Source organism: Hemicordylus capensis, chromosome 4 (genome assembly GCF_027244095.1).
Source record: "Hemicordylus capensis ecotype Gifberg chromosome 4, rHemCap1.1.pri, whole genome shotgun sequence".
Classification (NCBI taxonomy): Eukaryota; Metazoa; Chordata; class Lepidosauria; order Squamata; family Cordylidae; genus Hemicordylus; species Hemicordylus capensis.
The window spans coordinates 218453493-218471858 of record NC_069660.1 but is presented as its reverse complement, the minus strand read 5'-3'; the positions used below and the strand labels follow the sequence as shown (position 1 = coordinate 218471858).

The 18366-nt window shown below is 40.2% G+C and overlaps 1 protein-coding gene across 3 annotated transcripts in view; it reads right to left on the bottom strand.

Moving 5' to 3' along the window:
- The window catches only part of CDKAL1 (CDK5 regulatory subunit associated protein 1 like 1), a 419489-nt gene that overhangs the window by 241234 nt on the left and 159889 nt on the right, over positions 1–18366 (bottom strand). For 2 of the 3 annotated variants that reach the window (XM_053245521.1, XM_053245520.1), the window contains exon 7: positions 9044–9164. The exons of the other annotated variant lie outside the window; for it this stretch is intronic. In XM_053245521.1, the coding sequence (XP_053101496.1) occupies positions 9044–9164 (121 nt within the window). The remainder of the gene's footprint in view (positions 1–9043; positions 9165–18366) is intronic. 3 annotated transcript variants of the gene reach the window in all.

Here is an 18366-nt window from a genome sequence, read left to right as displayed (position 1 = left end):
GTAGAAGAGTTTTGTGAACTCATTTTCTATTTGTAATATCAAGACCCTCATTTCGCTTTAGAAAACAATTAACCTATCTCACAGTGTTCTACATCTCTATCTGCTATCCTGTTTCATCAGCAGTTACAACTGCTATAGTTATATTGGCCAACAAAAGCTCACAGATGCCAGCTTCTCAGAATATCTAATTAACACTGGATGTGCTCAAGTGCAATTCACTGCACAAGTCCAATTGGAATGCAAAAGAGGTACATATGGGAATCTTATGCTCTTGAACAGTCCCGTTCATTTAAATGGGGCCTGATATATTAAGTCCATAAGGGTTTAAATCTCTGGCTTAACTTATTTTGTATATGTGGGTCCCATTTCCATACAAGTCATTAGTTTTTCCTTTTCTGTATCTCTGTTTTAGTTCTTTTCTCCCTTTTGACATGTTTTACGAGTAAAGCTAAATCAATACGTAGATCAAGGAGATGAATGGTTATTTAGTCTCAGACTTTGGAAAGTAACAGGGTGGATGAAGCACAATCTAATTTGAGGAAAATGAAATGTATGCCAACAAATGAAGACAGTTTATCAGAGTAAAAAGAAAAACAGACTGGCAGGAGTTGGGGAAAGCAGATGACTAAGCAAACCCTTTTGTAAACACACTCCCAGCAGTACTTTTAGTTTAATAGAAACGCTAGTTGTTGAGCAACAAGTTACCTTGCTTCAAGATAACTGAGGCTTTAAAAGAACGATATAACACACATGACTCACACACAAACCTCAAAACATAAAAACATTAGAAGTTTATCGAAAACAACAAAGACACCAAGTCTGGCTCTAGTATGCAGTGCAAAAAGATCATGGGACAGCTAAGCATTTGCAGAGAACCTGGGGGAGGGGGGAGAGATGCATGTGATGAGTGGCACTTTCATGTTTGGCCTTTCCAGAAACTGGTTCCCTTCTCCATAAACATCTACAAACTGTGGTAAACCATGACAAACACAAGAATGTTTTTAAAAACTGAAGTTTAGGAAATAAACTCACTGAAGGTCCAGGAGTATGCCCCATAATACACTTCAGTATGAGTAGGTGCTGAACACACGTTTCTTATCCTTGATGAAATGGTGGGTATGGATCCTGCACTGGGATATACATGTGTAAACCCCTATACAGTGGATCTCCAAAGCTCAAATAGAATCAGCAGGTGTGGCCCTCCCCACAACCAAAACACATTAAGCTTGAGGGCCTTCTTTCTTGTTGAAATGACTCAAATAGTAGGCTTGTTCACAAAATTGCCAGCAGGGGTGGTGGGGAGAAGCGCCCAGCCTGACTATGAGAGCAGGGCACAATCTTGATAGTCAGTTGTGTGCTTACAAATGTTAAGGTAAGAAGCCGGGGGAATTATCATTTGCGAGGTGCCAGTTGAGTAGGATGGCTTTTCCTCCTACCTCAGTAAAGTTTTGGGAATGGAATCTGGGTAGAGTGTGCTCGTCCTACCCAGCTGACGCCTTGCAGATGCTCATTCTCCATGTCTCCTACCTTAATGTGTGCAAGCACACAACTGAAAATTAAGAGCATGCCTGGATCTCATACCCAGGCCTGAGCCTGAATGAAGTACTGAGTTGGGACCACGATGAAGAAAGACAGGGAGGTGCTTCACACAATCGGTGTGAAGTGCCAGATGGGGTTAGGTGGAGAGAGCGGGCTTAGCCTGCTTTCTCCGCAGACGATCAACAGGCAGCCCTGGGTGGCCTGATTGGCCGCCCACACAACTGCCAGCTCTGTCACGGAACCGGAGGGGCTGTGAGGATCGGGGGCCACGTGGCAAGTGCGCAGGGCATCCTGGAGTGACCTCCGAGCCCAGGAGCCTGCTTGCAGCCTCCTGGCGGGGGTCTCCTCATGTGTCTCCATGGTGCGGAGCCATGCTGTGGCAGCACACGACTGGAAAACCCAGGTTAGCGGAGCGCTTGCTCCACTAACCTGGGCTAAGGGGAGGGCTACTAGGGTGGGCTAGCCGCCAGAGAACCACCGGGCTTGCCCGCAACCCCGATGGTTCTCATGATGGGTAGAAACTGGGCTGGGCTTCTTTAGCCTGGTATTCCCCCATTGTGAGAGCAGCCTCAGGGTGTTTATACAGCAATCCTGAAGGCACTGGTGCTGCTAGGTGTTTTGTCATAGAGTACTGAGGTGCAGAGTGTGGTTCCACCAGGCCGTGGAGATGGATTTCTGACAACATTGGCATGTTTGGTGTATGAGTTCCTTATCCAAGCAAAGCAAGCATTCCTTATGGCTGTTTGTGGAAGTGCATTTAGCTTCACACTTCATACAAAGCTTAAAGGTGACCTTATTGGCCAGAGACTTGTGGCTGCAACCTGGCAGATAAGAAGGAAGAGAAGAGAATGGAGGGAGGATAAGAATGAGAAAAATAAAAATGGCAACTTATTTGATCAGGCACAGAGCTGAGGGTGAATAGAAGATTCATTCCAAGGTGTCTGCTGTTAGACCCTGATAGGCAGGGTCTAGGTTATATACTAGTATTCTGGGAGAAGGGTTCCCACCAAAAGGCTCTGAGAGAAAGCTCTTGGTATGGTGGAGCTGCAGACCCTGAGGTGTGGCTGTGCAGACACCAAGTAGAAGATAGTCATTCATACTCTCCTATGGGTATGGGACAACAAGATCAACCTTCCTGTAGCTAATGAAAATAACTTCGCAAACAGGGGGAAAGGGAGTCTTCCAGGATGACAAGATCCCATTCATATAAGGAAGGTTACATGTCCCTGCACATGCACATAGGTCTGAGAGAACAAACTGTCTCCAAAGTGAGGATTTAACCTTTCCCAAAACAGAGTCAACTGGCTGAAGTCCTGAAACTATAGCAACGTTCCATCACATTCCATTCTTCCTTTCTTGTGGTTGGGTATGTTTTAGGCACTAAAAATGCCTAAAATGAAGATGAAGGAGAAGGAGGTCACAAAATGACCTAAAATGAGAGAAGCACAATTTTGACTATCTTAGGGTTCATATGAAGAACAAAGAGCTACATGGAAACCATATGAAGAAGTGATGGGCTGCCGCCGCTGACCATATGGTTAAATCCAGCATTGCTGTAGTGTGAGAATGCTTAGATGTCTTAACCCTCCACAGCCCATGGCTGCAGAAATGTGGTAATGCTGAGTGTTTTACATAATGCTACTTCCTTTGCTTTGACAGAATGCACCACAACACATAAATACAATAAAACATAGTAAAAATACAAGGGATGAAGGTGATCGGCTCCTCTGAGACAGGCATCATGTATTAAGCTTTTATTGCTGCTATTTAACTCCTGGTCACCTGAATCCATCTTCAGGAATTATGTTGTAGGTTTATATGTTGGACTCCTCCATTATTCTAAAGGACACACCAATTGTTTCATGTCTGTACTTTTCTTTCTGTTTAGTGTTTAAGATTACATTACATTTATTTCATTTATAAAAGCCAATGATGCATTAAAGATCTATGATCTAGAACAGGTTTTCTTAACCTTGGGCCCCCAGATGGTGTTGGACTACAATTCCCATCATCCTCAGACACAAAGGCCATGTTTGGGGATGATGGGAATTGTAATCCAACAACATCTGGGGGCTCAAGGTTAAGAAACCCTGATCTAGAAAACAACATGATGCATTCAAATTAATTTACTTGAATTGTGTCTAGAATGGAAAACTCACCATCTAACTGATTTGAACCAAATTTGGTACAGTTATAGTGAGTGACAGATAGGGACAACTCAGTGGTGTAGTTTGTAATGATGTCATCCACCTCAATCCAAGATGGCGGACATGTGAATGTTTGAGGCGCAAGAGGGACAGCCTAACTTGTGAACAGCCTAACCGATTTGAGCCAAATTTGGTACAGTTGTTGTGACACACAGGGATACCTCGTGGTTTGTGATGATGTCATCCACCCCAATTCAAGAGGATGAACATGTGAACATTTGAGACACAAGAGGGCTAACTTGCCTAACTGATTTGAACCAAATTTGCTACAGCTGTACGGACACATAGGGATGCCTCAATTGCATAGTTTGTAGTGATGTCATCCACCCCAATTCAAGATAGCAGGCAAATGAACGTTTGTGGCGCAAATGAGCTAACTTGTGGACTGTCTAACCAAACGGAACCAAATTTAGTCCATTTGTAGGGATTGTGAAAGGAAAGTAGGCAGATTAGTTCTTACTATAACTTCTAATATGCTCTATGTGAGGCTGCCTAGAAAACTGAATGGAAATCATGCAGAATGCAACTGACAGCTTAATAATGAATGCAAGTTGATATAGTCATATTACGTCTATGTGAAAACTACATTGGCTACCAGTGTGTTTCTGGGCCCAATTCATGGTGTTGTCCTTGACCTACAAATTCCTACATAGGCTGGGTCTTGGGTACCTCAAGGACCACTTCATCCTATATGAACTTCCTCAGAGTTTAAGATCAGCCAGTGAGGCTGTCCTCATACTTATTAAACCCAGATAGACTCTTCTAGAAGAAGCAGAGCATTTTTGGTTGCTACCATGGACCTTTCAAATGCCCTTCCACTGGCTGTTCATTTATATCACTCTGATATGGTGTTCCATCAACAAATGGAACAAATCAATTTCACTTTTTCAAATTAGCTTTTTCTTTGCACTTTCTTGTTATTCTGCTGCTCTCAAAGCTGTTATGGGTGTTTTACACTTTTTATATATTTTCAATTGTCTTATTTGTAATTTTGTACACCACTTTGAGTGGGTCAGCTGAAAAGCATTATAGATGTTCTGTAAGTAAGTAAATGTTTGATTGATTACTTTTGCACAGTTTTCTGTTTTAAGGCAAGGTTTTTGTTCTTAGGTAAAGTGTCAGTGCTTTGCATAAAGCATACACTTTTCATGTATGAGGCCCCAAGTACAATATTTAGGCAATCTCCTGCTTTGGATATCATTGAAGAGTGCTGCACCTGATCTCCATCTACCACTTTGAATGACTGCTGCTAATCAGAGCTGATAGTAAAATAGACTAGCGACTTGAATGGATGTAAACTGTCAGTACTGGGAAGCTTTTTTGGCGGCCTACTGAGTCACTGGGCAATTCTAGGGGCCAAGCAGCTGAAGCAAAAACCAGGAAACTATAAGGTAAAGTCCTGACACACTGAAAAACTGTACCATCTGTTTCCGAGCACACAGCAGGCACTGCCTTGATGGTCTCAAGTGTGAGAACTAGAAAATGTACTGTTTGTTTAGATTTACATTCTGCTCTATTCACAGAGACATGAAAAGACATATCGAAAAATCTTGCAAAGCTGGACCCTCCTGTTACAAAAGGAAATTTCATGATATGAAATGTAACTATAATAAACATAATTAAAAATAAATAAATAACTGCACCACCATCACCATACAATTTATACTAAGAGGTGGTATGGATGTAATCCTGCTGATCGATGTTCCCTCTACATTTTTTATCTATGCGTGGAATTAGTTTTGTTGTGGGCAACTGGTATTAAAGCAGCGTGTGTGCACATGCATTTAGAATGGGGCCTTCCTGATTGAACCTGAGCAGGATCTAAAATTAACTGAGCAGACATTAAAAAAAGACTTGTGTGCGTGCACACATACGCACACCTTAGAGGGAACACTGCTGGTGGTCTCTTAACCTGGGCTTGCTAACCTGTTTCAAATTGCCTACTAAGAAGCATTTTTTCTTATATACACTTAAGCAGCTAAAGACAGCAAATAAGAAAACCCCACGTCCTTTGAAAAAGCTGAACTAAGGAAGAAAATACCCCGAGACAGAGCTTTATTGCTTGATGAGCACTGGGTCTTAATTTTAAGAATAAAACACGACTTTACATAACACTTTTGGATACATCTCTTCTTAGATTGGCCAAGTAAAAACACTTAACTGAAATAAGTTTGAATTCAAGCCAGGGTCAACATGGCATAAAGACTTGGGCACAGCATGCAACTTACAGCCAAAAAAAGATGACTGCATTAAAGAACTGTAGTATACAATGTCAGCTAGTTAGATTAGAAGAGTTATGAGACAGGCTGTGATCTGCAAAATTTTCCCATTTTGTTATTGTTAACTATCTCTGGTACCATGAATATTTGATATGCTCCAGCTGGTGCTCTCACATGTTCCAGGTCTGTCAGCAGATATTCCAAAGAGTTATAGGCAGACACGAACACTGATTTCTGCATCTGAAATAGTTTTGTTTATTTATCCTTAAACAATTCTGAAACAGAAAGTCAGAAGACAGCCACAATCTCTCAGAGACATACACCATATCCTAAAATGCAGATTTTGCTTGTTTGACCAAAATCTATCCTACAACTGAAATATGTTCTCCAGGTGATAAACTTTGTTTGTTTGAGCTGTAAAAACTGAGGGAAACAAAACCATGAATATTTGTTATCCATGCCAGAAAGGTTTCAGGCACCTGGTTGCTCAGGGAACCTATGAATTTTAACAAACTATTCATCCCTACAAGAGCTGACTTCTAAAAATGTGCTGCTCTTGCCATGCAATTCAAAATAGAGATTCAGGATTATTGCCAGCAATAATGATCCCCCACTCCTATGCCAGGGCTGTCTAATAATGAAAAGAGCAAATCTATACAGGAAATAAGAGACCCCTACTGATGATAGCAAGCAATATTTAAAATGTATATTATTATTAGAATGACAAATGGCTGTGGAACAAAATTAATGTGACTGAACAAATTTGTCAAATGGCCACATTTAATTTACTTTTTGAAAACAGATAAAACGATTTCTAACTACCGGTACACGGCCAGCAAAGGATTTTCCTCTTTAAATAACATGGTTAAATATTATTTATACCAACATGACCACAAAAATTTCTATATATGCAAGGACTGTAACTTGCCTAGAAAAATGTCAGCTAATGAATGAAGATCACAGAAACGATATTTAAGTATTGAGGAGGGAGAAGAACCAAATGAGCAATCAGTCTGTGCTTAAATTAAGCTGTCAGCAAAAGCTTCTCAACTTCTGTTTCTCCCTAACAAAGAGGATCTTCTATTAGAAAATAAAGGTCAATTATGATGCAACACTTTACGTCAGCAGGCAGATTTCATCTATGAGTTTCATCTGAAATATTTAATGCTTCTGACACACAAATGGATTTAAGAAAACATTGGTCAAAATAACTATATTTCCAAAATGTCATTAAAGCTGCTACCCTACGGACACTTATCTAGGCTGGGAGAAGACTCCAGTGGGCCTTATTTCTGAGTAAATATGGATTGGCTTGGAATGCAACGCTATTAGCAGTGGCTTTCTTTCAGATACTGGTTAGGAAATTAATAGGGGATTTCAGGTTTAAAATTTAGATGCAAATGTTGAGAGTACAAATACTCTAAAATGCATTCTGAGCCAGGTGCAGCAAACCCAATCAGCACAACATTAACTATTGTATGGGTGATCTGGCTGCCTTCCAAGCCACAGAGTCTTGAAAGAGGTGTGTGAGATGGGGAGTACCTGTTAACATGCTTACCCCATCAGCACACTTGAGCTGCCTGGATACAGAAAGCAAGCAACGTTATTCTGGTTATCTCAGTCCTATACAGGTGAAACTCGGAAAATCAGAATATCGTGCAAAAGTCCATTAATTTCAGTAATGCAAATTAAAAGGTGAAACTGATATATGAGACAGACACATTACATGCAAAGCGAGATAAGTCAAGCCTTAATTTGTTATAATTGTGATGATCATGGCGTACAGCTCATGAAAACCCCAAATCCACAATCTCAGAAAATTAGAATATTACATGGAACCAAGAAGACAAGGATTGAAGAATAGAACAATATCGGACCTCTGAAAAGTATAAGCATGCATATGTATTCAGTACTTGGTTTGGGCCCCTTTTGCAGCAATCACTGCCTCAATGCGGTGTGGCATGGATGCTATCAGCCTGTGGCACTGATGAGGTGTTATGGAAGACCAGGATGCTTCATTAGCGGCCTTCAGCAATTTTGCATTGTTTGGTCTCATGTCTCTCATCCTTCTCTTGGCAATGCCCCATAGATTCTCTATGGGGTCAGGTCAGGCGAGTTTGCTGGCCAATCAAGCACAGTACACTGTATACTTTTCAGAGGTCCGATATTGTTCTATTCTTCAATCCTTGTCTTCTTGGTTCCATGTAATATTCTAATTTTCTGAGATTGTGGATTTGGGGTTTTCATGAGCTGTATGCCATGATCATCACAATTATAACAAATTAAGGCTTGACTTATCTCGCTTTGCATGTAATGCGTCTGTCTCATATATCAGTTTCACCTTTTAATTTGCATTACTTAGTTCCCATGCACAAATGATGAGGCATATTATATTCTCCTGATAATACTTTTTCACCTAAGGAAACATTGCAAACATTTTAGAGACATTATAAAATGGAGTGACTTTTGTTACTGTTTTGAAAATCAGGTTTCTGCTGTATTTTTAAATGTTTTTAAGCTCATATACAACAAGACGCATCTCTTAAAAGGTGTAGCACTTTTAAAAGGTTGGCGACAGCTCCATTCACACCAGTACATCTTTTGAGGTGGACATGTCTCCCTCACATGGTTAAAGTGCAAGTTACAATGTTCTGAAAAGAGCACTATTAAAGCAATATATTTTCCTACTCTATCTTGTGAATACCACTGGAAAAATTCATCTCACAGCGATGCCTCTAACCTCAATAAGGGTATGTGAACTGGTTGTTTAAAGAGCAGCTTTTCATATTAAAAAGAACTATCAAAACACAGAATTAAGCATTTAGGAAAGATCAGACATAGGAGGTATCACAATTAAACACAAATATATTTTAAAAATATGAAATATGAGCAAATGAATAATTATTTGATTTATTTTAAAGAAATACCACCATTGAATACCATGGGAGTTTTTCAATGTTTCTTCTAAATTGTTCTTTATAGTATGACCTGAGGCAGCTCTGCATTAGGAATGGACAAAAGTGAAATTGAATTTCTAGGCAGTATTGAATATTTTATGTCAGTTTGAATGATGCTTACCCTGTATTGATGGAAATTATTTCTATCAGTGGGTTCTTTCTAATCTTTGGCAAATCCAATCGAGCTCCCCCTAACCGTTTTCCATTATCCTTTTTCTGACCCAGAAATCGCACAGAGTGACCTTCAAATAAAGGGGGGAAAATGACACCATTATACATAGAAGTCATTTGCTTTAATAGATTCTGCACCAATATTTTGCACTGCATTAAACAAAAATAGACTAAGTCTTCTGCTAACCGCTCACTCACCAGCTAAAGGAAAAAACAATCAGTTTTTAAAGCATTCTAGATCCTTCCATTATATTTTTAAGGTGGTTTGTTTTCATCAAATGATCCAGTTTAACAAGTCAACATCTAAAGCAGCAAGTTTTTAAAAATATAATTGTGGTGGCATGGTCATATTGTGGTGGCATGGTCAAAGGCTGTCATATAAAGCAGTCTGCACAGTACACAGTGGTGTTTATACATGTACACCACTGTGCTGCTCTTGCCATGTATATTTTAAAACACTAGTTGATAAAAGCTGTGAAATAATAAATAACTACTTTTAAAACAATTTGTTAAAAAGTTGTGATTTTAAGCTGCACTAGGCTTGCAGCAGAACTCCAAGGTGCAGTTGGAACTTTGTTTTCTCGGTTTCACAGAGACAAGCCTGCTGTCAAAGAGACAAGCCACGTTCTAAGCTGAATAATATGTCTAATATCACGAAGACATATTATTCAACTTAGAAAGTGGCTTGTCTCTTTGACAACAGGCTTGTCTCTGTGTCACAAAGAGAGAACAAAGTTCCAGCTGCACCTTGTAGTTCTGCTCCAAGCATATTGTCACTCACAATCACAACTTTTTAACAAATTGTTAAAAAGTAGTTATTTATTCTTTCACACAGCTTTTATCAACTAGTGTTCTAAAATATACACGGCAAGAGCAGCACAGCGGTGTGTGTGTGTGTATATAAACACCACTGTGTACTGTGCAGACTGCTTCATATGGCAACCTTTGACCATGCCACCACACCACACAAAAAACTGTAACACTGATGTGAGTTCCTTCACATAAACAATTTGCGCATGAAGCAACCTCTGCACAACTGACTTACAAATGGCCACTACACACAATTGTTTACATTTTTGAATAAAGTCTAACAGATAAATTAATTTAACTGCAACCAGGGAATAATAACCTGAATTCTGCCACTGATGTAGCATTAAAAGCAAGAAAAAATACCCAGCATGCCAGCCTTTTCAGACTTGTAAAATAAACTTTTTATAGTCAGTGCTGACTATAAAATGGAGTGCCAGCACTCCATTTTACTAAGAGGTAAGAGGGATATGACAATATAATACTTAATACTATAAAAGATGTCAATGGTTCAACATCTAGAATGCTATTTTCATACCAGCGCATACCAAGAATTCCATTATACCCCACTGTGATTTTAGTAACATGCAGACTGTGCCAATAGCATTTACTGCATTATTCATTTTCACTGTATCACACACTAATAATGGCAATATCACCAGCTGATGAGATAACTAGTTATTTTCCAATACTGTGGTTCATTACGGAATCCTGGATCTAACAATATCTATCATACTTGTTAATTAAAGTACATTAATAAAGTATATGGGTCAAAATGAAAAGAACACGACTTGACTTCTCATAAATACTAAAAGGAATGAAATATAGATCAGGCAAGGCTTTAAAAATACTGAAGGAAAAATGCAGTAGAAGAGAGCGATATTTAGGTTTAAAACAATCTAACCACAATCTAGCAAAAATCAAGCAAATTGAGCAAAAAATCTAACCACAATCTAGAAAAAAAGTCTACAGCCTTAAATCCAATGATGGATTCCAATGATGTAACTCTGTGCTGCTTTGTGTGGCTTGTGAGAATAAGAACTATTGGTTACAGATTGAATAAATGAAATATAACAAATACAGGTGTACAATTGTAAAACAATCCTTGGAAGTATTATAGAAACAAAAACTGCAGTCTGTTTCGAGGTAGAGTTAGATATATTTTAAGATTTTTATTTTTGTGATCTAGTGATGTTCTACTAGAATCAGAAGCTTCTCCACCTCCTGTTGCCTATCTGTTACTTTGTTTTTTGTGATCAGGTTACATAGCTTTAGAATTTTGCATATCAGGTAGAACTTCCATACCCATTTTTAAAAAGATTTTTTTCCCCAACAGCTACAAGGTTCATTTGGAAGATTAGTTGCCCATAATCCCTTTAGAAGCATATTTAAGCCTCAGCTAAGGGTGGGATGGGATGGAGATAGCTATATTATAAATCCTTAAAATAATACACAACTATGTATTATTTTAACCACCTTAAGTGGCACAGTGGAGAAATGCTTGACTAACAAGCAGAAGGTTGCCAGTTCGAATTCCTGCTGGTATGTTTTCCAGACTATGAGAAACACCTATATCAGGCAGCAGCGATATAGGAAGATGCTGAAAGGCATCATCTCATACTGCGTGGGAGAAGGCAATGGTAAACCCCTCCTGTAACCTACCAAAGAAAACCACAGGGCTCTGGGGGCACCAGGAGTTGAAATCGACTTGACGGCACAGTTTACTTTACTTTCTGTATTATTTTATTACTATGTATTAATATGCATGATTAATATGATTCATACATGATTATGTATGATTTTTAGATTAAGAATCATCGAGGGAATTATGCTGTTTTCTTGGTGCATGCATTCAGAATGTGATGGAGAGGTTGCTAGCATTAGTCAAACTTACTGACCACTTATTGATCAGTGCTATCCCTTGGTGGGAGATGAATCAGGGCATTGCCCCGAGCCCTACACCTCCCCAGTCCCACTAAATCTCCCTCCCCTTCTGCAATGGACACATCTCTGAGGGTGCATGAGCTTCAAGCAAGTGATCTTCAGATGGGTAGCATCCCGCTGTTGATCATTCCTGCTATAGACAACTTGGCCAAATGGAATACAGGGATAAACTTTCCTTGGACAGATTACCAAATCTTTAAAAAGGTAGGCACTAGTAGTGATGGGGGACTTTAACTTGACAACTGCCGTGAAGTCTGCTAAGAGTGAGAGGGCCAATTCGTTCTTGACCTCCAGTGACAGATTATCACCTTTAAGAAGGAGTAACAGGGAGTTAAGTATCCTGGGCTTAGTCCTTACCAAGAGAGAATAATTAGTTGAGGAAGTGAAAGTGGAGGGAACCCTGGGGAAAAGTGACCATGTCATCTTGGAATTCATGACATCAAAGAGAGGGAAAGCTTCACAATGCCAGACATATATCCTGGATTTCAAGAAAGCTGACTTTAGTTAGCTTAGAAGAAAACTAAATGGGATCCCATTGCTAAAAATCCTAAAGCAAAGAAGGGTTGAAGGAACATGGGATATTTTGAAAAGTGAGATGATGAAGGCACAATCGCAAACCATTCTCATGGGAATGAAAAATGGGAGACATCTCAAGAAACCAGTGTGGATGCACAGAGAACTCTCTGAACAGGTGAGAAGCAAGAAGGACACATATAGGAAATGCAAAAAGGGTCATATAACCAAGGAGGAATACAAAAGCGTGGCCAAAACTTGTAGGGACAGTGTCTGAAAAGAAAAGGCTCACAATTAATTGTATCCCCAGATACTGAAGAAACTCACAGATGTGATCACAGAATCACTGCCTATAATCTTTGATAACTTCTGGAGAACAGGTAACCTCCTGGAAAACTAGGGACAAGCAAATGTTAACCTATCTTCAAGAAGAGGAAAAAGGAGGAGCCAGGAAACTACAGACCTGCTAGCTTGATGTCAATACCAGGCAAGATCCTAGAACTGGTTATTAAGCAGTCTGTGAGTACCTACTGCAGAAATTAATCTACTGATTAGCAGAAGGCAGCATGGATTGTCAAGAACAAGTCATTCCAACCTAACCTTATCATTTTTGACAGAGTTACTAGTTTAGTAGATCATAGCAATGCAGTAAATCTAATCAGTGTCTCCCACAATATCCTTGTTGACAAGCTGGTAAAATGTGGGCTAGATGCTGCTGCTGTTAGGTGGATTCACAGCTGGTTGAACAACCAGACTGAGCTCCATGTCATGCTCGAGGAAAGTATCAAGTGGAATACCACAGGGTTCTGTTCTGGGCCCTGTGCTGTTCATAAATGACTTAGAGGAGGGAGTAGAGGAGATGTTTCTCAATTTCGCAAGTGATATGAAACTGGTGTGGCATAACATGTGACATGAAACCCTATCCGATCTGGATAGGGGCCAAAATCAAAAAGTTTAACAGATACAAATGTAAACTCCTACATTTGGGTATAAAATAAAATAAATGCACAAATACAGGATGTGGGGGAAGCTTGCTTGGCAGCAGTACATGTGAATGGGACCTGGGTGTCTTAGAGCACAAAACACTGAACATGAGCTTGCAGTGTGAAGCAGTGGCTAAAATAGCTAACATAGCTATTAAGAGAAACATAGCGTACAGATCACAAGTAGTAATCATTCCACTCTATTCTGTGCTGGTCAGACCTCACTTGAAATAATGTGTACAATTCTGGGCCCCACATTTTAAAAAGGAGATTGATAAACTGGAATGAGTATAGAGGAGGGCAACCAAGATGGTGAAGTATCTGGAAACTGTTCTATGAGGAACAGTTCAAGGAGTTGAGTATGGTTAGCCTGGAGACAAGAAGCTGAAGCAGAAATACAATGGTCATCTTCAAATATCTGAAGGCCACCATGTAGGAGGAGGAGGGGACTTATTCTCTGTTACTCTTGAGGGCAAAACTAGAACCTAAAATTTGTCTCCACTGCTGCAGACAAGCACATGGAATGCTGACAATGTGGCACAAACAAATATGCCAAGAAGTATATTTACACAAACTTAGAGGGTAACTCAGGAAAAATATTTGCAGTTGTACACTGTGTAGTAAGATTAAGCAGAAGAGAACAGGAGGCAACCTAACCTTCACTGCAAGTGAGTCTATTAGCCCTGAGCAAATTATGAGCGGAGTAATTTTATCTGAAGACATCAATACCTTCAGTTGCTTTATGTAAACACCATGTTTGATCACAAACATGATTGGGATGAGGGGGAAGTTAAAAGGAAGACCTGGTTATTTACTAATTCACAAATTCTCTCTGTCTCTCTCCCGCACCCATGATTCAAAACAGATAATCCCTCTCTTTAGCGAATAGACAGAATGAGGACTGAAGCCCTCTTCCAACATTATGAGTAGCCCAGGTGCTCACAGTTACAGTGGGCAAAAGCAGGAAGCAAGTCCCGCTGCCCCACTATCAATCACCCCCTCGCACCAACAATCACAGTTACGATGCCATTTGTCTGAAGGGGGCAACACAGTTGGACTAGGATTGGGAAGACCCCAGTTCAAATTCCCATACAACCACAAAACTCACTGGGTGACTCTGGGCCAGTCATGTATCTCTCAGCCTAACCTACCTCACAGGGTTGTTGTGAGGATAAACATAACCATGTAAACCACTCTGAGCAACTTGAAGGAAAAAGCAGGATATAAATCTATAAGTAAGTAAATAAACAAACAAACAAACAAACAAACCAGTGAGTGGCTACCTGTATCCAACCAGGTTGCAGCTCATGGATTCACCACAATCACACTTACGGCTCTGCCCCTTCAGATGAACAGCACTGTAACCATGATTATCCGCATGAGGGGGTAATAAAGAGGTGGCGGGATTTCCTACTTTTGCCGCTGTTACCATTAGTGCCTGGATTACTCATAACATCTGAAGAGGGCTTGAGTCCTATTCAGATGTTCTGAAAGTGTGAATGCTGTATGTACCTAGTGTCCACAAGAGGGTAAGAGCAGACCCCACTCCCATGCTTTCCACAAATACAGTATTTGTCTCCTCAAACGCTATCATGGACAGCTCTTGTGGACACTGTACAGCATCTATGTTTTTAGTACACTTGAACAGGTTATATTCACAAATCAAATGATTAGTGTTAAGCCTGCCTATACTCAAGAGCAGCCTCACATTCTCATGACGAGAAAGCTTTAAGTCTGACTGCCAATTAGTGATAACCTTTTCAAACAAGCAAGGTACACAGTTACCACTTTTTAGTCTATTTTCCAACACAAAGAAGACTTATGAGATCATCATGTCCGTGTCCATGTGTGTGTCCCTCTAAACACTTCGAATTTACAGTCCAATACAAATTAAATTCACAGCTTATAGGAGGTAGTCCTAGGGGATTGGAAAGGGGTATTTTCTCCCCAATCCATCAACTTGTTTCAAGGTAGTGGCCACTCAGACAATACTGCTTTGTAACCCATGTACTGACACATGGTTACAAATCAAATTCACAACATGTGGGAGAGCCAACAACCAACATTTTTTAAAACCAACTCATACAACCATCATTATAGCTCATAAACCAACTCATACAACCATCATTATAAAAATCACCAAATACAAAGATCTACAAATTGAAATTGAAAGGCTGTGGCAGAAAAAGACCAAAATAATCCCAGTGGTAATTGGCGCCCTGGGTGCAGTTCCAAAAGACCTTGAAGAGCACCTCAACACCATAGGGGCCACAGAAATCACCATCAGCCAATTACAAAAAGCAGCTTTACTGGGAACAGCCTATCTTTTGCGACGCTATCTATAATAACCAACAGTATTGATGATAAAATTCAGCCATCCCAGGTCCTTGGGAAGGACTCGATGTCTGGATAAAACAAACCAGTCAATAACACCTGTCTGACTGTGTAAACAAGAAATAATAAATAAAATAAAAAATCAGCAAAGAGAAAAGTCTGCCCACAGCGTGCACACATGCCTTGAAAAAGAAAAAGCAGAGAAAAACATACATACATGAGTTTAATGGACTACTTGAACTCAAATTGAACATAAAGCCGTCAGCTGCGACAACTCTCCCCTCATCAAGAAAGGCAAATATAAAGCTGGTGTGAGAAGGTAGAGGTCTCAAACTATGAAAACATATTGCACTGTCACCACATTGTGGCAAACTCTGGTTTTCTACATATCTCCCCTCTTCCTCATTCCGTGTTGTTTTTAACACCTCATTCTGTTTAAACAAAGTTGTAATAAGTAATCTATTTGTTTGTTTGTTTAACTTGTATACCGCCCAAACTTTTGTCTCTGGGTGGGTTAACAATAACATTAAAACAATTAAAACAAATATAAAAGGTTAAAACAGTATAACAATTTAAAAACAGTATAAAATTAAAACAGTATAAAATTAAAACAGTATAAAATCAAAACTACAAATCTAAAAAGCTGAAAAAGCTTGGGTGAAGAGGTGGGTCTTCAGATGTTTTTTTAAAATAGTGAGGGATGGGGAGGATCGCATCTCAGCAGGGAGCACATTCCACAATCTCGGGGCAGCAATCGAGAAGGCCCGTCTCCGTGTGGCCACCAGACAAGCTGGCAGTAACTGGAGACGGACCTCCTCAAGTGACCTCAATGGGCGGTGGGGCACATAATGAAGAAGGCATTCTCTTAAATACCCAAGGCCTAAGCCATTTAGGGCTTTATAAGTTATAACTGGCACTTTGTATTCTGCCCGGAAACCAATTGGCAGCCAGTGTAGCTTCCTCAGCAAGGGATGACCCGGAGACCAACCTGACTGCCGCATTCTGAACCAAATGAAGTTTCCGGACTATGTACAAAGGCAGCCCCACGTAGAGCGCATTACAGAAGTCCAGTCTGGAGGTTACTAACAGATGTACCACTGTTTTGAGGTCACTGATCTCAAGAAACAGACGCAGCTGACGTATCAGCTGAAGCTGATAGAAAGCACCCCTGGCCACTGCCTCAACCTGAGAAACCAGGGAGAGGTGTGGATCCAGAAGTACTATTGCCTAATTGCCTAATTCAATTAAAAAGCAGCCCACCACCATTATTTACAGAGTAAATAGGTAGTACTGTTGTGAGCAATAAGCTTTACTACAAACAAAACTCCACACAGACTTACAGAATAGCACTAACACTCTTCACTATAACCCAAGTGGGAGCTTGTTTACAAAACTAAATATCTTGCTGCGCAAAAATAGCTCTTGCAGCTGACAAATGTAGAGCTTCAAAGTCTTATCTACATGTGTTAAAAGTCATATGGTGGAAATACTGACATTCTGAAGCAGGCAGCAATAGGACTTCTTAAAAGAATATGCCCACACATGAATGACAGAACCAGAATACGGACTCAGCTACTCTTAAATCACACAAGAATCACTAATCCAAACCACTTGCAAATATATTACCACTAGACAGGGAAAGCTAGTAAAGGGCTACACTGTCAGTTTCATTCCAGTTAACAAATCTATCAGTCAGTACAACAACCTTTTAAAACTGCACCGTTTTGGAAATCATAGGAAATAGGTGGTCTGAAAGACTGAATCATGTGTTTCCATCAAACAAAATGATTAAGCGCCGAATTCTTTCAAATAACTCACGTCTACACACTGTGCAACAACAAATCTGATTGTGTAATAGGAAAACTGGTCATCTAAATCCTTCTTTAAACACAAGCATTCTGCTACGCACATGTAACATTTCCCTTTTATAACCAGGAACTGAATCCTGGTTCTATTAGTTCAAAGTTATCCACGGTCCTTCTTTTGTTTTACTATGTTCTTTACTTGCACATGAATTCTCCTCATCAATACAGGTGAACTTCAGCACATGCGGCCCCAGCAATCGCATTTCTGTGTATCTGCGGTTGGGCAATTGACACTTGACCTCAGTATACATGGGGGTGGGGGTGGGAAAAGGGTTAAATTTTCACATATTTGTGGTTATGGGGTGGCTGGAAATGACTTCCAAGGTCATTTCCAGCCACCATTTTGAAGGAAGGAGCCATTTTGTGACTCATTTGTGTGGAAAAAGTATTTATTCTTTGTGATTTTTCATAGGAAAATAGGCAAAAATCTGCATTTGGGGGGCATTGCTGGACAGCTGGGGATCTACAGAGCACATTAAGGGACCCCCCCACACACACAATTTTTAGCCCCTTTTCACCTGTTTTTCACCATTGTGTTACCCATGGAAATTAGCTGGAACAGAACTCTCATGGATAACAGGGTTCACCTATATCCTCCCTATAAACCTATATGGCTCTCCCTATCACAACGTTACCCCTTGTCCAAATTCACATACCCACAATGATCAGTTTCTGCCTCCTCTGCCTGTATGGTTGGCCAGACTCTCCCACACACATCCATCAGCTTGGGTGGCTTTAAAAGGGAATTAGACAACTCCATGGAGGACAGGTCTTCCAATGGCTACTAGTCTGGTGGGTGTGGGCCACCTCCAGCCTCAGAGGCACGA